The sequence below is a fragment of the Somniosus microcephalus genome, unplaced genomic scaffold (genome assembly GCF_052327205.1).
Source record: "Somniosus microcephalus isolate GS21.2 unplaced genomic scaffold, FLI_Smic_1.0 unresolved_chr3, whole genome shotgun sequence".
In the NCBI taxonomy this organism is placed as follows: Eukaryota; Metazoa; Chordata; class Chondrichthyes; order Squaliformes; family Somniosidae; genus Somniosus; species Somniosus microcephalus.
The window spans coordinates 72,080,288-72,107,974 of NW_028225181.1; the positions used below are offsets into that span (position 1 = coordinate 72,080,288).

At 49.2% G+C, this 27,687-nt stretch overlaps 1 protein-coding gene across 1 annotated transcript in view; it reads right to left on the reverse strand.

Moving 5' to 3' along the window:
- Window positions 1-675: 675 nt before the first annotated feature.
- LOC147091967 (uncharacterized) overlaps window positions 676-27,687 on the reverse strand; it is a 34,428-nt gene continuing 7,416 nt past the window's right edge. The window contains exons 2-3 of the mRNA XM_085976653.1: window positions 26,531-27,354; window positions 676-1,767 (exon numbers count right to left, since the gene is read on the reverse strand). Of these exons, the coding sequence (XP_085832779.1) occupies window positions 840-1,767; window positions 26,531-27,354 (1,752 nt within the window). The 3' untranslated portion in view covers window positions 676-839. The remainder of the gene's footprint in view (window positions 1,768-26,530; window positions 27,355-27,687) is intronic.

Sequence of the window (27,687 nt, forward strand, 5' to 3'; positions counted from 1 at the left end):
CTCCGCTTTAATCAGGGAGGGAGGTCTGCTATGACGCGGTACTATGTGCCGGCGAGCGTGGCGCTGATACACGAAGCACCGTGAAATTCACTGGTAGCGCCTCAAGAGGGAGGGGAGCACTTCCACTAGCACCCCGCCTCCTGCTTGGGGTGCTACCACTGAATTTAATGTGCAGGGGCACTAACTTTTTCAGGGGGCTAAAATTAGCCCCGGTGACGTTAGCGGCCCAAAGGGGGTGCCACCGAATTTCCCCTCGAGTCTAAATGGGCTGGAGGAGCAGAGGGATCCAGGGACACAGATACACAAATCACTAAAAGCAGCAACACAGGTTAATAAGGCCATTAAAAAAAAAGCACTGGGGTACATTCCTAAAGGAGCCTTCTGTTCCGTGCCTAGGAGCTCTGAACCGTGCCTAGGAGCTCTGAACCATGGCAAAGATTGGCTGGGACACGTTTCACACACGCCTCGAGATTAACCCACACGGCAACTTAGCTTTCAGTGGAGAGAGACAAGAAAGACCAAAGTGCTGTTTGCCCCTCTCAGTGTGGCCCTGAAGGACTGTGTCCAGACTGGAGTTCTGTTCCCGCCGTACGATCCTCCCCAAGATTGTCCTTTCTGAGCTCCAGCCAGGTGATGCTAAACACTCAGGTGGGAAAGACAAAGATCTACAATGTGTTTAAAACAAAGCTGGTTTATTTGACATCTATCCAGAATATTAAACTCCAGCCCAGTTCCTGGAGTTATTAACATCAGCAGAAACAATCCCCACCTGTCAGAATGAACATGGTTCAGTCCTGGATGTGACTAACAGCAGCAACAACAGAATCCAACCCCTGCAGTCACTTGTGAACTCGCTGGTGTGTCAGCAGGTTGGATGAGCGAGTGAATCCCTTCCCACACTCCGAGCAGGTGAACGGCCTCTCCCCAGTGTGAGCTCGCTGGTGTGTCATCAGGTGGGATGAATTAGTGAATCCCTTCCCACACTCCGAGCAGGTGAACGGCCTCTCCCCAGTGTGAGTGCGCTGGTGTATAGTGAGCTCAGATGATCGCCTGAACCCAGACCCGCAGCGAGAGCACCTGAACGGTCTCTCATCAGTGTGAACACGTTGATGGCGTATCACTTCCCTGGAACTTTTAAAGCACTTCACACAGTCTGGGCATTTGAAAGGTCTCTCATCAGTGTGAACTCGCTGGTGTGTCAGCAGGTGGGTTGAACTAGTGAATCCCTTCCCACACTCAGGGCAGGTGAACGGCCTCTCCCCAGTGTGAGTGCGCTGGTGTATAGTGAGCTCAGATGACTGCCTGAACCCAGTCCCGCAGTGAGAGCACCTGAACGGTCTCTCGTCAGTGTGAACACGTTGATGGCGTATCAGTTCCCAAGAAGTTTTAAAGCACTTCCCACAGTCCGAGCAGTTAAAAGTTCTCTCATCAGTTTGAACTCGCTGGTGTCTCAGCAGGTTGGATAACTGAGTGAATCCCTTCCCACACTCAGAGCAGGTGAACGGCCTCTCTCCAGTGTGAACACGCTGGTGTGTCAGCAGGTTGGATGAATTAGTGAATCCCTTCCCACACTCGGAGCAGGTGAATGGTCTCTCTCCAGTGTGAACATGCTGGTGTGTCAGCAGGTTGGATGAATTAGTGAATCCCTTCCCACACTCAGAGCAGGTGAACGCCCTCTGCCCAGTGTGAATGCGCTTGTGTCTCGATAGGCCAGAGGGATGCCTGAAGCCTCGGCCACACGCAGAACACGTGTACGGTTTCTCCCCGCTGTGAACGATGCTTTTTGCTTCCATGTTCAGAGGCCGGTGATATTCAGATCCGATGAGTCGAGTGACTGTCAGATCTTGAAGTGATGTTTGGTTTGAGCTTACCGTCTGTAAATCCTCACCTTCCAGTGCCCTGTAAAATTAATTTAAAACAGGGAGCGTGAGAGACAACCCACAAGAAAACAAAGGCAGGTTGTGAAATTGAGCTCAGTGAATCTGGTCATTTGTGGGACCGGCACTAGAAAAAAGTGACCATGAAAGCTGCCGGATTGTCATAAAAACCCAACTGGTTCACTAACGTCCTTCAGGGAAGGGAATCCGCCACCTGGTCTGGGCCTACACAAGACTCTGGCCTCTATGGGAGGGGAGAGAGAGAGGGAGGTGGGAGGGGGAGGGGGCGAAGGAAAGGAACTTTATACATCTGCAACTCGACCAGAACTTTGATAAAACCTCCAAAACCCGCAACCTCCACCACCTAGAAGGACAAGGGCAGCTGTTGTATGGGAGCACCATCACATCCAAGTTTCCCTCCAAGTCACACATCATCCTGACTCAGATATATTCATCGTTGCTGGGTCATAATCCTGGAACTCCTTACCGAACAACATTGTGGGAATACCTTCACCACACGGACTGCAGTAGTTCAAGAAGGCGACTCACCACCCCCTTCTCAACAGGAAACTGGGGATTGGCAATATTTGCTGCTCTTGCGAGCGACACCCACATCCCAAGAATGAATTAAAACAAATCTGTAGATGTAAACTGGATTAAAAGCCTGTACAGAAATACTTGTTCCTAAAACAATACTCTTTTACATTGCATTAGGAGAGCGAGGAGGGGCCATGAAATAACACTGGCGAGCAAAATAAAGGAAAATCCTAAGGTGTTTTATAAGTATATTAAGGGCAAGAGGATAACTAGGGAAAGAGTAGGGCCCATTAGGGACCAAAGTGGCAATCTGTGTGTGGAGCCAGAAGATGTAGGTGGGGTTTTAAATGAATTTTTTGCATCTGCGTTCACTATGGAGAAGGACGATGTAGACATAGAAATCGGGCAGGTGGACTGTGATATACTTGAACATATTAGCATCGAGAGGGAGGAGGTACTAACGGTTTTAGCAGGCTTAAAAGTGGATAAATCCCCAGGCCCGGACGAGATGTATCCCAGGCTGCTGTGTGAGGCAAAGGAGGAGATTGCAGGGGCTCTGACACAAATTTTCAGAACCTCTCTGGCCACAGGGGATGTGCCAGAGGACTGGAGAACAGCTAACGTAGTACCATTATTCAAGAAGGGTAGTAGGGATTGATGCACTATCAACAATACCAAAAGCTACGAGATGGACTTATATGAAGTAGGCTTTTATTGACTAAGAACTAGAGCACGCCTCTGCTAGTGAATCCATCCTAAGAGCTCCCGGGGGAAGGGTGGTGAGTCACCTTTATACCCGGGCTTAGGGGTGGAGCCAGGGGCTGAGACATGCCTGGACTTGTACAGGGTTAACAGTGGTTTACCACACAGGCATGTACAGGTTAACAGTGGTTTACCACAGGGATAAACCAGGGAATTACAGGCCAGTGAGCCCAACATCAGTGGTAGGGAAATTATTGGAAAAAATTCTGAGGGACAGAATTAGTCTCCACTTGGAGAGGCAAGGATTAATCAGGGATAGTCAGCATGGCTTTGTCAAGGGAAGATCATGTCTGACCAATTTGATTGAATTGAGGGGGTGACTAGGTGTGTGGATGAGGGTAGTGCAGTGGATGTGGCATACATGGATTTCAGTAAGGCTTTCGATAAAGTCCCGCATAGGAGACTGGCCAAGAAGGTAAGAGCCCATGGGATCCAGGGTGCCTTGGCACATTGGATCCAAAACTGGCTTAGTGGCAGAAGGTGATGGTCGAAGGTTGTTTTTGTGACTGGAAGCCTGTGTCCAGTGGGGTACCGCAGGGATCGGTACTGGGTCCCTTGCTGTTTGTGGTCTACATTAATGATTTGGATGTGAATGTAAAAGGTATGATCAGTAAGTTTGCAGAGGACATGAAAATTGGTGGGGTGGTAAATAGCGAGGAGGGTAGCTTCAGTCTGCAGGACGATATAGATGGGTTGGTCAGATGGGCAGAACAGTGGCAAATGGAAATTAACCCTGAAAAGTGTGAGGTGATGCATTTTGGAGGGGCTAAGGCAAGGGAATACACAATGAATGGTAGGACCCTAGGAAAGACAGAGGAACCTTGGTGTGCATGTACATAGATCCCTGAAGGCAGCAGAACAGGTGGATAAGGTGGTTAAAAAGGCATATGGGATACTTGCCTTCATTAGCCGAGGCATAGAATATAAGAGCAGGGAGGTTATGATGGAGCTGTACAAAACGCTGGTTAGGCCACAGCTGGAATACTGTGTACAGTTCTGGTCGCCACACTATCGGAAGGATGTGATTGCTTTGGAGAGGGTGCAGAGGAGATTCACCAGGATGTTACCTGGGCTGGAGCGCTTCAGCTATGAAGAAAGACTGGACAGGCTGGGGTTGTTTTCCTTGGAGCAGAGAAGGCTGAGGGGGGACCTGATTGAGGTGTACAAAATTATGAGGGGCATAGATAGGGTAGATAGAAAGGAACCTTTTCCCTCAGTAGAGGGGTCGATAACAAGGGGGCATAGAGTCAAGGTAAGGGGCAGGAGGTTTAGAGGGGATTTGAGGAAGAACCTTTTCACCCAGAGGGTGGTTGGAATCTGGAGCTCACTGCCTGAAAGGGTGGTAGAGGCAGGAACCCTCATAACATTCAAGAAGCATTTGGATAAGCACTTGAAATGCCATAGCATACAAGGCTACAGACCAAATGCTGGAAAATGGGATTAGATTAGACAGGGCTTGATGGCCGGCGTGGACACGATGGGCAGAAGGGCCTCTTTCTGTGCTGTATAACTCTATGACTCTATGTACAGACAGTGTCTGTTTAACAACCTAATCTCCCCTAGAATCCACCTCCCTTGACAGTCTCACATTGCAAATTGTTGGGTCCTCCTGGGCTCAGAAGTATTGGCGGTTAAACCCAGCAGCTTCTCCTCCATCTCCACTCCAGCTCAAACTAAAGCATAGAACCATACAAACATAGAAGATAGGAGCAGGAGTAGGCCATTCGGCCCCTCTAGCCTGCTCCGCCATTCAACGCAATCATGGCTGATCATCTAATTCAGTACCCTGTCCCTGCCTTCTCCCTATACCCCTTGATCCCTTTAGCCTTAAAAAATATATCCAACTCCTTCTTGAATATATTTAATGTATTGGCCTCTACTGCCTTCTGTGGTAGAGAATTCCACAGGTTCACCACTCTCTGGGTGAAAAAATTCCTCCTCATTTCTGTCCAAAATGGCTTACCCCGTATCCTTAGACTGTGACCCCTGGTTCTGGACTCCCCGACCATTGGGAACATCCTTCCTGCATCTAGTCTGTCCAGTCCTGTCAGAATTTTATAAGTTTCAATGAGATCCCCTCTCATTCTTCTAAACTCCAGTGAGTACAAGCCCAAGCGTCCCAATCTCTCCTCATAAGTCATTCCTGCCATCCCAAGTATCAGCCTGGTGAATCTTCGTTGAACTCCTTCCACGGCAAGAACATCCTTCCTCAGATAAGGCGACCAAAACTGCACACAATACTCACGATGTGGTCTCACCAAGGCCCTGTACAACTGCAGCGAGACATCCTTGTTCCTGTACTCAAACCCTCTCGCTACGAAGGCCAACATACCATTTGTCTTCTTAACCGCCTGCTGCACCTGCATGCTTACCTTCAGCGACTGGTGCACAAGGACACCCAGGTCTCGTTGCACCTCCCCTTCTCCCAATCTATTGCCATTCAGATAATAATCCACCTTCCTGTTTTTGCCACCAAAGTGGATAACCTCGCATTTATCCACATTATACTGCATCTGCCATGCTTCTGCCTAATCACCCAACCTGTCCAAATCATACTGGAGTTTTTCGGCATCCTCCTCACACACGCCCACCCTGCTTTGTGTCATCTGCAAACTTGGAGATGTTACATCTAGTTCCCTCGCCTAGATCATTTATATATATTGTGAATAGCTGGGGTCCTAGGACTGATCCCTGCGGTACCCCACTAGTCACTGCCTGCCACTCGGAAAAAAGAGCCATTTATTCCAACTCTTTTCCTGTCAGCCACCCAGTTCTCTATCCAAGTCAGTACCTTGCCCCCAATCCCATGTGCCTTAACTTTACACGCTAATCTCTTATACGGTACCTAATCGAAAGCCTTCTGAAAGTCCAAATACACCATATCCACTGGTTCTCCCTTATCTATTCTACCAGTTACATCCTCAAAGAATTCCAGTAGATTAGTCAAGCATGATTTACCTTTTGTAAATCCATGTTGACTTTGTCCGATCCTGTCACTGTTTTTCCAAGTGCTCTGCTATTACATCTTTTATAATGGACTCTAGCATTTTCCCCATTTTCTGTCGGCCACCTTTTTTGAATAGTGAGGTAATATTAGCTACCCTCCAACCCATGGGAACTGTTCCAGAGTCTATCGAATTTTGGAAGATGACCAGCAATGCATCTACTATTTCTAGGGCTACTTCCTTAAGTACCCTAGGATGTCGATTATCAGGCCCTGGGGATTTATCGGCCTTCAATCCCGTCAATTTCCCTAACACCATTTCCCTACAAATACTGATTTCTTTCAGTTCCTCCCTCTCATTAGACCCTATGTTCCCCGGCATCTCTGGGAGGTTATTTGTGTCCTCCTTTGTGAAGACAGAACCAAAGTATGTATTTAATTGGCCTGCCATTTCTTTGTTCCCCATTATAAATTCCCCTGATTTTGACTGCAAGGGACCTGTGCTTGACTTCATCAATCTTTTTCTCTTCACATATCTACAGTTAGTTTTTATGTTCCCTGAAAGCTTACTCTCATACTCTATTTTCCCCCTCTTAATTAATCCCTTTGTCCACCTTTGCTGAATCCTAAACTGCTCCCAATCCTCAGGTTTACTGCTTTTTCTGGCCAATTTATATGTCCTCTCCTTGGATCTTATGCTATCCCTAATTTCCCTTGTTAGCCACAGTTGAGTCACCTTTTTTGTTTTATTTTTAATGCCAAACAGGGATGAACAAATTCTGTAGTTCATCCATGCGATCTTTGAATGTTTGCAATTGCCTATCCACCATCAACCCTTTGAGTAACATTCCCCAATCAATCCTACCTAACTCGCGCCTCATACCATCGTAGTTTCCTTTATTTAAATTCAGGACCCTAGTCTCGGAGTCAACTACTTCACTCTCCATCTTAATGAAGAATTCTATCATGTTATGATCGCTCTGACCCAAGGGGCCTCGCACAAGATTGCTAATTAATCCTTTCTCATTACATAATACCCAGTCTAAAATGGCCTGATCTCTAGCTGGTTTCTCGACATATTGGTCCAGGAAACCATCCAGGAATTCCTCCTCCACAGTATATGGTTACTAATTTGGTTAGCCCAATCTATATGTAGATTAAAGTCACCCATGATAACTGCTGTGCCCTTATTGCACACGTCTCTAATTTCCCGTTTAATGCCATCCCCAACCTCCGCATTACTGTTTGGCGGTCTGTATAACACTCCCACTAACCCTGCTCAGGTTCCCAACCCCCTGCCATTTTAGTTTAAACCCTCCCCCAGAGCACTAGCAAACACTCCCCCTAGGACATCGGACCCGGTCCTGCCCAGGTGCAAACCGTCCGGTTTGTACTAGCCCCACCTCCCCCAGAACCGGCTCCAATGTCCCAGGAATTTGAATCCCTCCCCCTTGCACCATTCCTCTAGCCACATAGTCATCTGAAATATTCTTCTATTTCTACTCTGACTAGCACGTGGCACTGGTAGCAATCCTGAGATTACTACCTTGGAGGTCCTATTTTTAAATTTACCTCCTAACTCCCTATATTCATCTTTTAGGACCTATCCCGTTTTGTACCTATATCGTTGGTACCTATATGCACCACGACAACTAGCTGTTCACCCTCCCCTTCCAAAATGTTCTGCAGCCGCTCTGGAGACATCCTTCACCCTTGCACCAGGAGGCAACATACCATCCTGGAGTCACATTTGTGGCTGCAGAAACGCCTATCTGTTCCCCTTACAATAGAATCCCCTATTACTATAGCTCGCCCACTCTTTTTCCTCCCGTCCTGTGCAGCAGAACCACCCACGGTGCCAGGAATTTGGCTGCTGCTGCCTTCCCGATAAGCCATCCTCCCCAACAATATCCAAAGTGGCATATCTGTGAGAGGGGGATGGTCACAGGGGACCCCTGCACTACCTGCCTGCGCCTACTACTCTGCCTGGTGGCCACCCATTCTCTTCCTGCCTGTGCAGCCTTTACCTGCGGTGTGACCAACTCCCTAAACGTGCTATCCACGACGTCCTCAGCATTGCGAATGCTCCAGTATGTATCCACTCGCAGCTCCAGCGCCGCAATGCAGTCTGTCAGTAGCTGCAGCTGGATACACTTCCCGCACACCTGGTCGTCAGGGACACAGGAAGTGTCCCTGATTTCCCACATAGTGCAGGAAGAGCATACCACGGCACAGAGCTCTCCTGCCATGCCTTACTTTTAATTTAATTTGAATGAATTAAAGGGTGAGGCAGGTATGGGAGCCTCAGCCTTTGCAATTGTCCAACAGGTTTGAGGTTCTTGCGGCCTGTATGGATGAAAGCGGTGGCTGCAGGGTGGATGAGCAAACTGACCGTGGCACCGAGGTACAGGAAGCGATTCAAGCAGGGGGAGTTAATAGGAATATAGTGGTAATAAGGGATAGCATAGTCAGGGCGATAGATACAGTTCTCTGCAGCCAAGAGCGAGAGTCCAGATGGCTGTGTTGCCAGTGGTTCTGCTGAGAGACTGTGAGCAGCTAGGGGCTAAATTAAAAAGCAGAACCTCAAGGGTAATAATGTCTGCATTATTACCTGAGCCACGAGCAAATTGGCATAGGGTAAATCAAATTAGAGAGATGAATGCGTGGCTCAAAGACTGGTGTGGGAGAAATGGGTTTCGATTCCTGGGGCACTGGCACCACACTGGGGAAAGTGGGATCTGTATCGTTGGGACGGTCTTCACCCGAACCGTGCTGGGACCAGTGTTCTGGCGAGTCATATAACTAGGGCAGTAGAGAGGGTTTTAAACTAAATAGTGGGGGCAAGGGATCAAATTTGGGAAGATGTGGTAAATCAAAGAGTAGAGACAAGGCAATAGAGAAAGGTATTAATATGGGAAATGATAAACAGACCGTGACAGGAAGGGATAGAGAGGACAAATCTAAGAGTAAATCAACAGTTAAGGCTAGAGGTTACAAAAATAAAAGGACAAAACTAAAGGCTCTGCATCTGAATGCACGTAGCATTCAAAACAAAACAGAGGAACTGATGGCGCAAATAGGAATAAATAAGTATGATCTGATAGCCATTACAAAAACATGGCTGCAGGATGACATAGATTGGGACCTGAATATTGAAGAGTACGTGACATTTAGGAAGGACAGAAAGCTAGGAAAAGGTGGAGGGATGGCTCTGTTAATTAATGATGGTATTAGCACAATAGAGAGGGATGACCTAAGTTCAGGAAACCGGGATGTGGAAGCGGTTTGGGTAGAGATGAGAAATGATAAAGGCAAGAAGTCACTTGTGGGAGTGGTGTACAGGCCCCCTAACAGTAACCACACGGTAGGATGGAGTATGAAGGAAGAAATAATGGGAGCTTGTCTGAAAGGTACGGCAATAATCATGGGGAATTTAATCTACATAGAGACCGGAAAAATCAGATGGGCAAAGGTAGCCTAAATGAGGAGTTCATAGAATGTTTTCAGGATAGTTTCTTACAACAGCACATTCTGGAGCCAACCAGAGAGCAGGCTATACTAGACCTGGTATTGTGCAATGAGATAGGATTAATTAAAGACCTCATGGTGAAGGAGCCCCTAGGTAGCAGCGATCATAATATGATTGAATTTTACCTTCAGTTTGAGGGAGAGAAGAGTGGGTCCAAGACTAGTATTTTAAAATTAAATAAGGGCAATTACGAGGGCATGAAAGCAGAGCTAGTTAAAGTGAACTGGCAAATTAGGTTAAGGAATAGGTCAATAGAGATGCAGTGGCAGACATTTAAGGGGACATTTCAGAATACACAGAATATATACATGCCAACGAGAAAGAAAAATTCCAAGGGGAGGACCCACCATCCATGGTTAACTAAACAAATTAACGATAGTATCCAACTTAAAGAAAAAGCATATAATTGCGCAAAGATGGCTGGCAAGTCAGAAGATAGGACAGAATATAAAAAACAGCAAAGAGTGACTAAAAGATTAATAAGGAGAAAAATTAGAGTACGAGAGAAAGCTAGCTAGAAATATAAAAACAGATAGTAAGTTTCTATAGATATTTAATAAAGAAAAGATTTAACAAAGTGAGTGTTGGTTCGATAAAAAGTCAGGGAATTAATAATGGAAAATAAGGAGATGGCAGTTGAATTGTACAGGTATTTTGTATCGGTCTTCACCATAGAGGATACAAGTAACATCCCAGAAATAGCTGTAAATCAGGAAATGGAAGGGAGGGAGGAACCAGTGTGTATCTGAGTCAATGGGACTCTCTCTGACCTTTCTCCCCCAGTCGATCTCTGGAAGCTCTTTGAATCGGAAGAGTTCTCTCCGGTTGGTTCTCTCACAATCCTGTGTTGGTTCACCTGCTGTCGTTCCTCAGTCTACAATCCCTGTTTACTCTCAGCTGTGGACCTTTCTCAATCACTCAGTCTTTCACTGGGAGATCTAATTATGGCAGGACTGAAAATAACATGAATAGTTTGAAGTAATGTAATGTAGACTTTCTTCAGCTTAATAAAAATAAGTTTGCGTCCGAGTGCTTTTGTCTGATGTTGTCCCTTTTCTCAGATCCACGCCATGCCTGCCTGGGCTTCCAGCAAATCACCAAAGTTCTGGATAGAAATGTACAATTTCCCTGTGCTTTAGGCAAACCGAAGCTGGGGCCATCTTTCCCAGGTAACATAGTCTGATCTCACTGGACCCATGCTCCCCGGGATACACACTGTCTGATCTCACTGGGCCCATCCTCCCCGGGTTACACACTGTCTGATCTCACTGGGCCCATCCTCCCCGGGTTACAGACTGTCTGATCACACTGGGCCCATCCTCCCCGGGTTACACAATCATAGAAATTTACTGCACAGAAGGCCGCCATTCGGCCCATCTTGTCTGAGCCGGCTGACAAAGATCTATCCACTCTAATCCCACTTTCCAGCACTTGGTCCGTAGCCTGGTAGCTTACGGCACTTCAAGTGCATATCCAAGCAGTTTTTAAACGTGATGAGGTTCTCTGCCTCCACCACCCTTTCAGGCAGTGAGTTCCAGACCTCCACCACCCTCTGGGTGTAAAAAACTCACCTCAAAACCCCTCTAATCCTTTGACGATCTGCTTTAAATCTATGCCCCCCTGATTATTGACCCTTCTGCTAAGGGAAATAGGTCTTTCCTATCCACTGTATCTTGGCCCCTAATAATTGGATACACCGCAATCGAGTCTCCTTGGCCTTCTCTGTTCCAAAGAAAACAACCCCAGCCTATCCAATCTTTCCACATAGCAAAAATTCCCTAGCCCAGGCAAAATCCCCGTAAGTCTCCTCTGCACCCTCTGTAATGCAATCACAGCCTTCCTGTAATGTGTTGACCAGAACTGCACGCAGTATTCTAGCTGCGGCCTAGCTATACAGTTCACGCATTACCTCCCAGCTCTTATATTCTATGCCTCAGCTAGTAAAGACCTTTCTCCCCTGTCCATCCACTAGAGGGTGCAGAGCAGATGTAATTTTTTTCACCCAGAGGGTGGTGGGGGTCTGGAACTCACTGTCTGAAAGGACGGTAGAGGCAGAGACCCTCAGCACATTTAAAAAGTACTTGGGTGTACACTTGAAGAGCCGTAACCTGCAGGGCTGTGGAGCAAGAGTCTGCGGGATGTGTTCATGGAATCCATTCGGGACAGTTTCCTGGAACAAAATGTCATGGAACCAACAATGTTAGAACTTGTATTGTGTAATAAGACAGGGTTAATTAGCAATCTCATAGTAAAGGATCCTCTGGGGCAGAGTGATCATAATATGTTAGAACTTCACATTAATTTTGAAGATGACTTGCCTAAGTCCGAAACTAGTGTCTTAAACTTAAATAAAGCCAATTACATTAGGTATGAGGGGAGAGTTGACGGAGGTAGATTGGAAAAATAGATTAAAAGGTATGGCGCTAGATAAGCAGTGGCTAGCATTTAAAGAAATATTTCATAATTCTCAACTAAAATACATTCCATTGAGAAACAAACTCCACAGGAAGTGATCCAACCATGGCTAACTAAAGAAGGTAAGGATAGCATTAGATTGACAGAAGCTTATAATGTTGCAAAGAATAATAGTAAGCCTGAGGATTGAGAGTTTCAGAAACCAGCAAAGATTGACCAAAAATTGCTAAAAGGGAAAAAATGCAATGACAGAAAATGAGCAAGAAATCTAAAAGCAGATTGTAAGATTTTCTACAAGTATGTAGGAAGGAAGAGAGTAGCAAAAGTAAACATTGGTCCCTTAGAGGCTGAGACAGGAGAAATTATTATGGGGAATAAGGAAATGGCAGAAACGTTAAACAAATATTTTTATCTGTTCACAGTAGAAGACACAAAAAGCATACCAAAAATGGTGGGGAACCAAGGGTCTAATGAGGGTGAAGAACTGAACGTAATTCATAAACAGGAAACTTTGTGCTTTCCGGAGGTGAGCTACCCGGAGAGGGAAATCATGTTTGACAACTTTTAGTTTTTTGATGATGTTACTAACAGGGTGGCTAACGTGGAATCACCACCACTACTACTACTACTACTACTACTACTACTACTTCCCAAAGATTGCCTAAGAGAAGCCGGCGCTGCTGTAAATGCCGGAGATTCTCTGATCCACACTCACCGCACCATCCACCACTCCTCAGTCCCGCCGCCATTTTATCTCCTTCCTCAAACCGGAGCCTCATCCGGGGACTGCGAGCAGCACCGAGCATGCGCACTGCGGCCACACAGTCCGCGCTTAAAGTCCCTCACTGAGTCCGTCTCTTCTATTGGCTGCGACTCGTAGATTGACAGCCGCGCTCACCAATCGCAGCCCGCAACGCCTCGGGGCCCCGCCCACTGTTAAAAGGCCGCCGCCTCCTCCGCGCGCGGGTGACGTCATAGCCCCGCCCACCGGCGAGCCCTTGTTGCCCAAGGTGCCGGCCGACTGCTGTCCCTTCTCCCCGGGTGGGCGGCTGTCCTTCCCCCAGGGGGGGGGTGGGGGTGGGGGCGGACTCCTCTCTAACTCTGTTCTCCAACTGCTCCTCCCCGCTCCGGCTTTTATAGCAGCCGCTTTTATAGCAGCCGCAGGCCCCGCCCAGCCCAGCCGCGCCTTCTGATTGGCTGAAACCCGGCAAATCTCTGCCTCTGATTGGCGCGTTTTTCAATCCGCTCCAACCTCGGACACCAACGAAGAAGGCGGCTTATAGAATAAGAGCTCGTCTGTGAATCAGACTCGTTATTGTTAAAGTGATGGCCCTCTGTGGGACTGAATATTAATCAGTTATTAAAATCATTGCATCTGTGGGATTGAATAATAATCGTTAAAATTATGGTATCTAGGACTGAATAATAATTAAAACTATGGCATTTGTGAGACTAAATAATAATCATTACTGCTAAAGATTGTCATTTGTGGGACTGAATAATCATTTTAATTAAAATTATAGCGTCTGTGGGACTGAATAATCATTAAAATGGCATCTGTGAGACTGAATAATTCATTATTAAATTGTGAATTATGGCAAATTGATCCTTTAAAATTACTGGTTCCTGAATTGACAGATTTAAGTTCATTTTAGCTTTTCAGCGACCCGCTTGTAAATGAGATGCCGGTGTCGGGTCGGGGTGGACCTGCTTCAGCACCTTGTACATGTAGATGCTGTAACTCTGCTTCCTGGTCTTCCTGCGCTTCTTCTCGCCTTTGGCCCGCTTCTTGGTGGCCGCTTTCTTCGGCTCCTTTTTCGGGGCGATGCCCCTGGACGCCGCTTCAGGCCTGGTGAATGGACGTGAGGGTTTGTGATGGAGAAAGTCTCCCGGATGCGCTATTTAATAGCTAGCCGTATGCAAATGAGGAATCAGAAAGTGAAGGATTCCTATTGGTGAACCAGCGCATAAGTATCTATGGAGAGAAATTTGAGTTGACGTTTCGGGTTTGACCCTTCTTCAAAACTGGAGAGAAAAGGAACTAGATCGAAGGCAGGGCTGCGATCGGACAAAAGAATAAAAGAACCAAAAGAAGTAAAAGAGATTAGAAGCTAGACGAGATGGTAATAGGCTGTGATTAGGTGTAAAGTGTACTGGCAGGGCAAAAGATAGCTGCCAGGTGTGAGAGAGAAACAAAAGGAAAGGGGGGGGGGGGGAAAGGAAAGGAGTGGAAAAATATAAGTGAAAATGAAATAGGGGCCGAGGTTATGATCTGAAATTGTTGAACTCGATATTGAGACCGGAAGGCTGCAGAGTGCCTAATCGGAAGATGAGGTGCTGTTCCTCGAGTTTACGTTGAGCTTCCGTGGAACAGTACAAGAGGCCAAGGACGGTGAGGTCCGAGTGGGAATGGAGCGGTGAATTGAAATGACAGGCGACCGGAAGCTCGGGGTCACCCTTACGGACTGAACGGAGGTGTTCGGCAAAGCGGTCACCCAATCTGCGTTTGGTCTCCCCAATGTAGAGGAGACCGCATCGTGAGCAGCGAATACAGTATACTAGATTGCGAGAAGTACAAGTAAATCGCTGTTTCACCTGGAAGGGGTGTTTGGGGCCCTGGACAGTGGGGAGGGGGGAGGTATAGGGGCAGGTGTTACATCTCCTCCGCTTGCACGGGAAGGTGCCAGGCGAAGAGGAAGGGCTGTTTGGGGTGATAGAGGAGTGGACTAGGGTGTCTCGGAGAGAGCGGTCCCTGCGGAATGCTGAAAGGGGAGGGGAAGATACGTTTGGTGGTGGGATCACTTTGGAGGTAGCGGAAATGCCGGAGGATGATCCGTTGAATGTGGAGGCTGGTGGGGTGAAAGGTGAGGACAAGGGGAACCCTATCGTGGTTCCGGGAGGGAGGGGCAGGGGTGAGGGCAGAGGTGCGGGAGATAGAACTGACACGGTCGAGTATCTGTTGTGAGTTAGGAACAAGGGGTGCCAACTGGCCAATCAGAAATGCTCATGGTGTTGCAGCTGGTTTCAGGCACGTGGGGGAGAGTCTCCACATGGCTGCGGCTTGAAAAATATATTACAATAGGAAAATACTGCGGAATCTGAAATAACAACAGAAAATACTGGAAATACTTGATGAAGGGTCCCAGACCTGAAATGTTTCTCTCTCCACGGATCCTGCCTGGCCAGCTGAGTATTTCCAGCATTTTCTGTTGAAAAATGTATTTTTGGTACCATAAGTTGCCCTGTTAAATTGCAGACTGCTTGCCCGACATTGATCCTGCTGAATGTTGGGAAGACCGGTCCCCGCCACTAACTGCGTCCCCACGTCACCGACTCCCTCCCTCTCCCTAGGCAGCTGGCTGAGCCAGACTGTTCGCAACCGTGGTGTCATATTTGGACCCCCACCCCCCTCAGATGAGCTTCCGACCACATATTCACGCCAGCACTAAGACCGCCTATTTCCACCGCCAGTACATCACCCAACCCCGCCTCTGCCTCAGCTCATCTGCTGCTGAAACCCTCATCCATGCCTTTGTTACCTCTAGACTTGACTATTCCAACGCACTCCTGGCCAGCCTCCCACATTCCACCCTACGTAAACTTGAGGTCATCCAAAACTCTGCTGCCCGTGTCCGCACGTGCACCAAGTCCCGTTCAAACATTACCCCTTGTGCTCGCTGACCTGCAGAGGCTCCCGGTTAAGCAACGCCTCGGTTTAAAAAATCTCATCCTTGTTTTCAAATTCCTCCATGGACTCGCACCCCCCCCTCCTCCCCCACACACACACAAAGCTAGGTGGGCGTGTGTGCTGTGAGGAGGATGCCGAGAAACTCCAGGATGATTTGGACAGGTTGGGCGATTGGGCAGATGCATGGCAGATACAGTATAATGTGGATAAATGCGAGGTTATCCACTTTGGTGGCAAAAACAGGAAGGCAGATTATTATCTGAATGGCAATAGATTGGGAAAAGGGGAAGTGCAACGAGACCTGGGTGTTCTTGTGCACCAGTCGTTGAAGGTAAGCATGCAGGTGCAGCAGACGGTTAAGAAAGCAAATGGTATGTTGGCCTTCATAGCGAGAGGATTCGAGTACAGGAGCAATGATGTCGTGCTGCAGTTGCACAGGGCCTTGGTGAAACCACACTTTGAGTATTGTGTGCAGTTTTGTTCGCCTTATCTGAGGAAGGATGTTCTTGCCATGGAGGGAGTGCAGCGAAGATTCACCAGACTGATACCTGGGACGGCAGGAATGACGTATGAAGAGAGATTGGGTCGATCAGGCTCATATTCACTAGAGTTTAGAAGAATGAGAGGGGATCTCATTGAAACTTATAAAATTCTAACAGGACTAGAAAGACTAGATGCAGGAAGGATGTTCCCGATGGTCGGGGGAGTCCAGGACCAGGGGTCACAGTCTAAAGATAAGGGGTAAGCCATTTAGGACTGAGATGAGGAGGAATTTCTTCACCCAGAGAGTGGTGAACCTATGGAATTCTCTACCACAGAAGACAGTTGAGACCAATTCATTAAATATATTCAAGAAGGAGTTGGATATATTTCTTAAGGCTAAAGGGATCAAGGGATATGGGGAGAAAGCAGGGACCGGGTACTGAATTTGGATGATCAGCCATGATCGCATTGAATGGCAGAGCAGGCTCGAGGGGCGAATGGCCTACTCCTGCTCCTATCTTCTATTTTTCTATGTTTCCAGATTCGTCGTGGTTTGCTGTGCACTTCACAACACGGCACAGCATCGTGGCTTGCAGATGCCTAAGGAACAAGTGGCTAATCACATAGCCTCCTCAGATGAGGAGGAGGTGCAGAGTGACAACGACCAGCTTGCAGAGGCGCATCAACCAGCGGCAGCAGCATGCGAGCACATTGCTGGCCGGGATGCAAGGCACGCACTCATCTTGGCCAGATTTGCTTAACCTAGCCAATCAAGCACTTTTGCCTCGCAGCTTCTTACCAGAGCATCGACAATGGCCAAGAACCTGCAGTTCCTACCACTCTGACCACCATACTGACAAATGCAAGTCATCCTAAGCCCTCAATGTGGAAGTCCCATTAGCGATATTACACACGCCACAACTGCAACAGTTGACATCAGAAATTTTAATGACAATAACCAACTGATGGCTTTTTAACATTAAACATAACGGCCCAGAAATTCGGGTCGGGGGCTTCCCGCGGGTGCATGCCCCCGACCTACACTTACCTAGCGCGCCGGCAGTTGAGCTCTGGGCCTACGTGGATTTCCTCTCCGAATCCTGGCCCAGAGGCCGGCGCGCTGTGCTTGCGTGTTCCAGGGGTGTAGTTAGTGCGATGCGTCCCCTGGGATCACGTGAGCCATGGGCAGCCAATCGGAGGAGGGAGAAGCCCATTCATAAGATTGACAGAAAGACCTGTCAAAACGCATGAATGCTGAGGGCCCAAAACAGTACTTAACCTTCAAATAAATTAAATCACACTTTTTAAATAAACTACAAATTACATTAAATAACTATTTTAAACAATAATTTAAATTTTTGAAAATAATAATTTTATAAAAAAACATGGCTAAAAATAAACTTACCTTTCTTTAAAGTATTTAAAAATAATAAACCTGTGGAAAAAATGTTTTAATTTTAATTAATTGACCACTTACCTTGTAAAAAGCAGGCTTTACACCTGCTTTTTAAATGTGTAAATCCTACAGGCTTACCCTCAAGTGAAAACCTGTAAAAAAAAACTAAGTTCAAAGCGCACGCGCAGCCTCCCCTGCGCGCGCGTTCCGCCTCTGAACCCCTTTGTTCAGAGGATCGGAAGTGCCGGTTTCCCGCGCATGCAAGAAACTGGTACTTCCATCGGGTCCACATGTGAGTACCCCGTGCGTACTCACGCGCTGGGACCCGAATTTCTGGGCCAATATTTCACCCAAGTGACTACCCTTGTGACTACTTGTGCATTATCTTCCTTTTACGCGTGCTCCTACGTGGTGCTTCCCCTGTGGCTTCAGCGGATGTGGAGGCCCCTTGCTCACTTTTTTGCTGCTCCTGTCTCGACACCTTTGACGGGTGTCCTCTGGGATTGCGAACATGTGAGGGCTCGGCAACAGTCTGCTGCTCCTGCGACTGTGCAGGGGTTGAGGCGCCGATTTCAGTTGGGTGGGGACTCTGGTGTGGCTCTGACCGAGGTCTCTGCAGTGGCATGGTCGTGTGAGCGCTTGGAGTGGAGCCCCCACATCCTTGTTGTATGCCACCAACATCCCTCTAATGTGTCAGCCCCACTTCAGAGCTAGCAAGTAGCTTGACAGCACCTTAGAGCTGACCATTGCTCCTCAAGAGATATCAGTCTATTCTGAACAAATACCATGTTTTCCATACCCTGGCGACTAAGCTCCTCCATGGACGTAGCCATCCTCTCCTCTACCGTAGCCAGCCTTACCATGGAGGTAGCCATCCTTTCCGCGGAGGTTGCCATCCTTTCTGTGGTGATGCATTCATGCGCCAACACCTCCACAAAGGCTCTGCTCATGTTAGCGAAGGACTCCTCCATTCACTCCACACTCGCAGTGACCCTGGAGACAAAACCTGCCAGGGACTCCTGCACCTGTTCCTGGAGTTCCAGCACCGCTCTTCTTCTGGATGGACCCGGAGGCAGAGGGTCGACATGCTGCTGAGCCGAGCTGGCAGAGTCCTGCGCCCTCCGACTAGGAATCTCCACAGCTGTCCCTGTCTCCACCATCTGCTGATGCTCACTTGTGCGCTGTGATACGCCAGGTGACAACACTGCACTATCTCACGAAGGTACCACCAAAGTGTGAGTGTCTGCGCTGGTGCTGGGTGTGCTGAATTCTGCTGACGCTGCACCCTCAGAGGTTGCAGCTTCCTCTGAGGAGTTTGGAGGCTCAGGCTGTTCCTCCTGGATAGTGGGGATGGGGGCTTTCGATGGTCCTGTGGGGAAAGAGTCAGAGATGTGAGGCCAAGGTTACATACACATTGAATCTTGCAGATGATCAAAAGTCAATCTGTTAGAGCATCAGAATCATTATCAGTGACTCATGCAATGTCAATGAGAAAGATGATAAACTATTCTGTCACCAGCTTGCTCTGATGCACCCGTCTGTCCGTCCCCCACTTGCGCATCCTCCTCCACTCCCACGATCTCCAGGGCCGGCTCCTCCGAGGGGGTGAGCTGGGCTACTGAGGGTGGCCTTCCTCCCGTCCTCACTCTTTCCCTCTTATTGTGAGCACTCTTTTCCTGCAATGAGGGAGACAAGTGGAGTTTGAGTGAGAATGAAGGAGTGAGTGTAGAGAATCCATATCATTGGTGGTTAGAAGGAGACAAAGATGGAGTGAGATGGCAAGACCAAGGGCCCTCCCTGTGTGTTGTAAGTTGTTTTCATACCATCACAGCGATAGGGAGTGTGAGGGCTGCATAGTCGAATAGTTAGGTGAATGTGACCATAGAGAGAGAGGGAATGGGCAAGGGTTCATGGATGTCAGTGTCAAGTGGGATGTGGAGGAAGAGGTTGCTAAAGCTGAATGCTGGTGAGGAGAGGCAATGGGGATCAGATTGAGGGTGATGGCAAAGGCATACTCACTTTTCCAGTGCGCAGAAGCTCATGAAACCTCTTCCTGCACTGAAGCCAGGTTCTGCGGATGAGGGACAACGAGTTGACCTCCTGGGCCACCTGGATCCGCACAGCCTTCGTCTGCTGGGGAGGCTTCTTCCTCCCTGAAGAAGGGAAGAGCACCTCCTTACTAGCTCTTGCTCCCTCCACCAAAGCTTGCAGGGCGACGTCATCAAATCTGGGAGCAGACTTAGGTCTCCCGCTGCTCATTCTGCCTCCAGGTCCCTCTCACTACAAAGGCCAAAAGGTTGGCAGTCTGCAGAAGAAGCAAGGCTTCTTGCAGACCTTAAATGCAACAGCAATGATGATGCCATCGGAGGCGAGTTTCAGACTGAAAAATCTAATTGGGCCATGGGTTCCCACACGCTGGAACTCAATTGCCCAATTATGTGAAAATCGCATCAATCTCCCACATCGATTTGGAATCGGGTGGATAACACGAAAAGTGGATGACACGACCCCAGCCCGCCCCAAAGACAAAATCCAGCCTTTGGACTCTAGGGGAATCAAGGGATATGGGGATTGGGTGGGAAAGTGGAGTTGAGGTCGATGATCAGTCAAGATCTTATTGAATGGTGGAGCAGGCTCGAGGGGCTGTGTGACCCACTCCTGCTCCTAATTCTTATGTTCTTATGTAAAACTTTAAAAGGAGTAGAGGAGCAGAGTGATTCAGGAGTTCAGGTACAGAAATCTTTAACAGTGAGCGGACAAGTTGATGAAGCTGTTTTAAAAATTGTATAGTGGGCTTTAATAAATAGGGGTGTAGAGTACAAAAGGGCAGAGCTCATGTAAACCTGTACAAAATCATTGGTGAGGCTGCAGTTAGAATATTGTGTCAGGTTCTGGGGCATCTTACTCAAAGAAGGATGTCAAGGCCATGGAGAGGGTGCAGAGAGATTCACTGAGAAGATACCAGGGAAGAGAGCCTTTAGTTATCAGGAGAGATTAGAGAAACTGGGTTCTTTTCATTAGAACAAAGAAGGGTGAGAAGAGATCTGAGGAAGGTGTTTAAAATCTGATCAGGAAGATCAGGAAAAAGTATTTCACTGGTCGGTGAGTCAGTAACTAGAGGGACTTAATTTCAGATCATCACCGGAAGAATGAAGGGGGTTTGGAGGATTTGTTTCAGCAGAGGATTCGGACGCAGAAGGCCCAGGGTGGAAGACCCAGAGGAGAGAGTCCTAGGCGGGAGGCCCAGCACGGAGGACCCCAGGCGGGGGGCCCAGGGTGGAAGACCCAGAGGAGAGTGTCCTAGGCGGGAGGCCCAGCACGGAGGACCCCAGGCGGGAGGCCCAGCATGGAGGACCCTAGGTGGGAGGCCCAGCACGGAGGACCCTAGGCGGGGGGCCCAGGGCGGAGGACACAGAGGAGAGTGTCCTAGGCGGGAGGCCCAGCACGGAGGACCCCAGGCGGGGGGCCCAGGGTGGAAGACCCAGAGGAGAGTGTCCCAGGCGGGAGGCCCAGCATGGAGGACCCCAGGCGGGGGGCCCAGGGCGGAGGACCCAGAGGAGAGTGTCCCAGGCGGGAGGCCCAGCACGGAGGACACCAGGCGGGGGCCCAGGGCAGAGGACCCAGAGGAGAGTGTCCCAGGTGGGAGGCCCAGCACGGAGGACACCAGGCGGGGGCCCAGGGCGGAGGACCCAGAGGAGAGTGTCCTAGGCGGGAGGCCCAGCACGGAGGACCCCAGTTGGGGGGCCCAGCACGGAGGCCCAGGGTGGAAGGCCCAGAGGAGAGTGTCCTATGTGGGGGGCCCAGCACGGAGGACCCCAGGTGGGGGGCCCAGAACGGAGGTCCAGGGTGGAAGGCCCAGAGGAGAGTGTCCTAGGCGGGAGGCCCAGCACGGAGGACACCAGGCAGGAGGCCCAGCACGGAGGACCCCAGGCGGGGGGCCCAGCACGGAGGACCCCAGGCGGGGGGCCCAGCACAGAGGACCCCAGGCGGGGGGCCCAGCACGGAGGACCCCAGGCGGTGGACCCAGCACGGAGGACCCCAGGCGGGGGGCCCAGCACGGAGGACCCCAGGCGGGGGGCCCAGCACGGAGGACCCCAGGCGGGGGGCCCAGCACGGAGGACCCCAGGCGGGGGGCCCAGCACGGAGGACCCCAGGCGGGGGGCCAAGCACGGAGGACCCCAGGCGGGGGGCCCAGCACGGAGGACCCCAGGCGGGGGGCCCAGCACGGAGGACCCCAGGCGGGGGGCCCAGCACGGAGGACCCCAGGCGGGTGGCCCAGCACGGAGGACCCCAGGCGGGGGGCCCAGGGTGGAGAACCCAGAGGAAAGTGTCCTAGGTGGGAGGCTCAGCACGGAGGACCCCAGGTGGGAGGCCCAGCACGGAGGACCCCAGGCGGGGGGCCCAGCACGGAGGACCCCAGTCAGGAGGCCCAGCATGGAGGACCCCAGGCGGGGGGCCCAGGGCGGAGCGGCTGGTCGACAGAAGCGGAGTCGGGAGATGCTGTGGGTGAGCATGCTGCACAGTTTCTAAAGTTGAAGAACGGTCTCCGGCCCGAATGAGTTCCAGCGGCCCCGCCTGTGCTCTGTTTGGTGGCAGCTGTGAGGCTTTTTCTCGGTAACGGGGGCCGTTTTGTGCGCTGCCATTCTGGTGGAGGAAAGACAGACTGTTTCCATCTGTAGTATGGAGCTTGAGCGGCCATAAGATGGGAAAAGAGAACGGAATAAAAGTGAAAAAGGAAAATAAAAGGAACATAAAAGGCAAAACAAAGTAATATCGGCAAGGAATAATGAATGTCTTGATGGCTGGGTCCTGTGAGTGATAACAGCAAGAAGAAGGGAATTTGAGTAGTCGTTTTCCTCTTTTACGTATTTGAGAAAGTGGTCGGCTTCTTTTCTGTGGAAAAGTTGAAGACTGTGGACAAGGATCATGACATTATATGGTTAGATAACATCAAGTGAAAACGAAGAGTTATTAGAGTGCCAATAGGACTGGCGTAGAACTGGTATTTACTTGTTTTGTTGAAGAAGTTTTGGGTTCTGGTTAAAAGTAGTTTACTTGAAGTTTTAATTGATTTCTGATATGGTTATGGGACTTTGTATATTGTGGTGTTATTTAGTGTTAAAGCCTTCCTTAATCGAACGAACGAAGGCTCAAGTGAACGCATGCATGCGGACACAAATAATACGCACGCATACACAATGGAACTTACATTCGACCGAATGAAGGGCCCTCGCTCCCCAGGATGAAGGCTCGCTTGGTGAGCATGAGGCCTGCTGGATGGATGAACAAACGCACGCATGCACACAGATAGACAAATGATACTTACGCACGCATAAACAATGGAACTTACGTTCGACCGAATGAGGGGTCCTCGCTCCCTAGGATGAAAGTGGGCATCCTATTGGGTGAGCGTGAGGCCTGCCTGGCCGGATGAACGAACGCACGCCTGCGCACAGGTAGACAAATGACACGCAGACCTGCACAATGGAAGTGACGCTTGAGCGAACGAACGAACGAACGGAGGAATGAATGACCGAATGATTCAGCGATGCCAGTAGGACTTTCTTTTCTTGGTTTATTAAATAGTGGCAGTTTGTACTGTAAACATTATTGATTTACCTGTAAAAATTTATTATTGTATTTATATTGTTGATCATAAAGCTGTTTTTTGAGGCTTTATCCTTTTTATTGTGGTCAATGAATGTAACGGATTTACTATGTAATTGATGAGTTATATAAGTACTGTTGTACTTGAATGTAAAAAAAAGGACAACAGGTAATACCAAGCAAAAACAAAGAGTTACCAGATTGCCAATAGGACTGGCATAAAATTGTTTTTCACTATGGGTACCTGTACTGTTAATATTATTGGTTTATCTGTAAAATTTACCACTGCATTTATACTGTTAACCCTAAAGCTGTTTTTAAGGCTTTGTTTTATTGCGGCTAATGAATGTAATGGATTTATTATGTCATTGATGAGTTGTAACAAGTACCACCATATTTAAATAAATATGTTTGAGTTTTAAAAAAAATGAACCCCGGGGGGGACGCGGGCTGCACACACCCCGAGTGTGGCCCCAGGCCCCATTATAAAAACACTCAACATTATCTGCTTCACACACACCCGGCGTGGGCCCCAGGCCCCAAACAAGAGCCTCCGGGCCGGGCGTTTGCCCCGAGCAGGGCGGCAGCTGTGGGGCTTTCTCCTGGTGACAGGCCCGGGTTCATGGCCGCCATCTTGAGAGGCTCAGGGGGCAGCAGGGCCCATGCGCAGCCCCCTTGGGCAGGAACCAGGAGGGGAGAATCTTGACAATCTCTATCCTGGACTCTCAGTGATGACTTTTGTAAACTCCTTTTACAGGCTGTGAGAAGGGCAGCATTTACACAGCGCAAACTCAGACCAACAACAGATTACCTTTATATAGCACCTTTAAAATGTCACAGTAGCGCAGTCAGACAATAATCGACACATATACTTTGTTTGTGGTCCAGTGCACTGACACAAAGTTCCTTCACAACTGTAACAATTTTATTACGGTTGCTGTGAAGACTGCACTAACTCTGCTTGTACACCTGGTCTCCAAAGGAGACAAAACCGGACTATTGCTGCCGAGCTCAGCTCTCCATGTTATTCCAGTGGCTGATGGGCCTGTAACCCTGTCAGGGGCGCCCCTGCCCCAGGACTCAATATCCACCCCCTCCACCACTGGTGCACTGTGTCTGCAGTATATACGGTCTACAAGATGACCATGGTCAGGCCGTGTGGAGTCAAGGGCCAGGCAGCAGAATGGATGGAAAGATCGCAACAAACTTCCCTTAACTCTAACCCTCTGATTTCTGTTTTCTAGCCAGCTTTCCATCCATTCTGCTGCCTGGCCCTTCACTCCACACGGCCTGACCATGATCATCTTGTCGATCTTACAAACTGTTTATGGATAGCAAGCTGGTTACAAAACAGGAAACAGAGAGTAGGGGTTAAGAGTAGCTACTCAGATTTGCAAAAGGTGGGAAGTAGTGTTCCACAGGGATTGGTGCTGGGATCACTGTGGTTCATAAACGATTTGGACTCGGGAATCAGAAGTACAATTTCAAAGTTTGTCGATGACACCAAATTGGGAGGTAGAGTTAATACTGAGGAAGAGAAAATGCAAGAAGACATTAATAAGTTTTAGAATGGGCATGTAAGTGGCAAATGAATTTCACTATAGATCAGTGTGAGGTGGTGTGTTAATGAATTTCACTAAAGATCAGCGTGAGGGGGCGTGTTAACGAATTTCTCTATAGATCAGTGTGAGGTGGTGTGTTAGTGAATTTCACTATAGATCAGTTGAGGTGATGTGTTAATGAATTTCACTGTAGATCAATGTGAGGTGGTGTGTTAATGAATTTCACTGTGGATCAGTGTGAGGTGGTGTGTTAATGAATTTCACTATACATCAGTGTGAGGTGGTGTGTTAATGAATTTCACGATAGATCAGTGTGAGGTGGTGTGTTAATGAATGTCACTAATAATCAGTGTGAGGTGGTGTGTTGATGAATTTCACTATAGATCAGTGTGAGGTGGTGTGCTAATGAATTTCACTGTAGATCAGTGTGAGGTGGTGTGTTAATGAATTTCATGATAAATCAGTGTGAGGTTGTGTGTTAATGAATTTCACTGTAGATCAGTGTGAGGTGGTGTGTTTTGGTGGGAAGAACAAGGAGGCCACACACTACTTTGACAAGGGGGTGAAATTGTGTTGCTTTGTGCCTCCCGCGATATTCAGTGGGAGGTTAGAGGCGGCGGTAGCCGGTAGCACCCCGCGGCACTGCACAGCCGGCAATGACGTCATTGCCGTGCGCAGCACCCCGGCTGCAACCTTGGGTTATGACCCCTGACCTATCGCCGGACAATATGTCCAACAGGGTCAGGGGTCGTTCTTGCAGCCGTGGCGGCGCTACTTAAAGGGCAGGTGTCGGGCGGCAACTTTTTATTTTGGCCGACTGCCAGTACCTGCCCCCCTCCCCTTTCTGCTTCGGGGTGCCAGCCGCGATCGCTCAGCCTGGCGTTCCTCTTGATCCGACACCCCGCTCCCCGCTGGTCCAGCAGGGCCCCGGTGTGCGCAGTGCTCGGCCTCTCCCCTTTAATCAGGGAGGGAGTTCTGCTGTGACGCAGTGCTATGTGCTGATGGGCATGGCGCTGTTACACGAAGCACTGTGAAATTCACTGGTAGCACCTCAAGAGGGAGGAGAGCGCTTCCAGTAGCACCCCGCCTCCTGCTTGGGGCGCTATCACTGAATTTAACGCGCAGGGGCGCTAACTTCAGCCCCGGTGATATTAGCGACCCAAAGGGGGCGCCACCGAATTTCCCCCTAAGAGTCTAAATGGGCTGGAGAAGCAGAGGGATCCAGGGATACAGATACACAAATCACTAAAAGTAGCAACACAAGTTAATAAGGCCATTCAAAAAAAAGCACTGGGGTACATTCCTAAAGGAGCCTTCTGTTCCACGCCTAGGAGCTCTGAACTATGGCAGAGAGCGGGTGGGACACGTTTCACAGCAACTTCTGTCATGAAGAGAGACAAGAAAGACCAAATTGCCGTTTGCCCCTCAGTGTGGCCCTGAAGGACTGTATCCAGGCTGGAGTTCTGTTCCCACTGTACGATCCTCCCCCAGATTGTCCTTTCTGAGCTCCAGCCAGGTGATGCTAAACACTCAGGTGGGAAAGACAAAAATCTACAACAATGTGTTTAAAGCAAAGTTGATTTATTTGACATATCCAGAATATTAAACTCCAGCACAGTTCCCGGAGTTATTAACATCAGCAAAAACAAACCCCAACTGTCAGAATGAACATGGTTCAGTCCTGGATGTGATTAACAGCAGCAACAACAGAATCCAACCCCTGCAGTCACTTGTGAACTCGCTGGTGTGTCAGCAAGTGGGATGACTGAGTGAATCCCTTCCCACACACGGAGCAGGTGAACGGCCTCTCCCCAGTGTGAACTCGCTGGTGTGTCAGAAGGTGAGATGACTGAGTGAATCCCTTCCCACACTCAGGGCAGGTGAACGGCCTCTCCCCAGTGTGAGCTCGCTGGTGTGTCAGCAGTTGGGATGAATTAGTGAATCCCTTCCCACACTTAGAGCAGGTGAACGGCCTCTCCCCAGTGTGAACTCGCTGGTGTCTTAGCAGGTCAGATGACTGAGTGAATCCCTTCCCACACACGGAGCAGGTGAACGGCCTCTCCCCAGTGTGAGTGCGCTGGTGTATAGTGAGCTCAGATGATCGCCTGAACCCAGTCCCGCAGTGAGAGCACCTGAACGGTCTCTCGTCAGTGTGAAGACTTTGATGGCTCATCAGGTCCCCAGAACTTTTAAAGCACTTCCCACAGTCCGAGCAGGTGAAAGGTCTCTCATCAGTGTGAACTTGCTGGTGACTCAGCAGGTGGGATGACTGAGTGAATCCCTTCCCACACTCAGAGCAGGTGAACGGCCTCTCCCCAGTGTGAACTCGCTGGTGTGTCAGCAGGTGGAATGAATTGGTGAATCCCTTCCCACACTCAGAGCAGGTGAACGGCCTCTCCCCAGTGTGACTGTGCTTGTGTCTCGATAGGCCAGAGGATTGGCTGAAGCCTCGTCCACACACAGAACACGTGTACAGTTTCTCCCCGCTGTGAACAGTGCTTTTTGGTTCCTTATTCAAAGGCCGATGATATTCAGTTCCTGATGAATCGAGTGACTGTCAGATCTTGACGTGATGTGTGGTTTGAGTTACCCGTGTGAAAATCCTCCCCTTCTAATACCCTGTAAAATGAATTTAAAACAGGGAGCGTGAGAGAGAACCCACTAAAGAGGCAGGTTGTGAAATTGAGCTCAGCAAATCTGGTCATTTGTGGGGCCGGCGCTAGAAAAAAGTGACCATGAAAGCTGCCGGATTGTCATGAAATCCCACTGGTTCACTAATGTCCCTCGGTGAAGGGAATCTGCCACTTGGTCTGGGCCTCTGGCCTCTATGGGAGGAGAGAGAGAGAGAGGTGGGAGTGGGAGGGGGCGAAGGAGATGGAGTTTATAC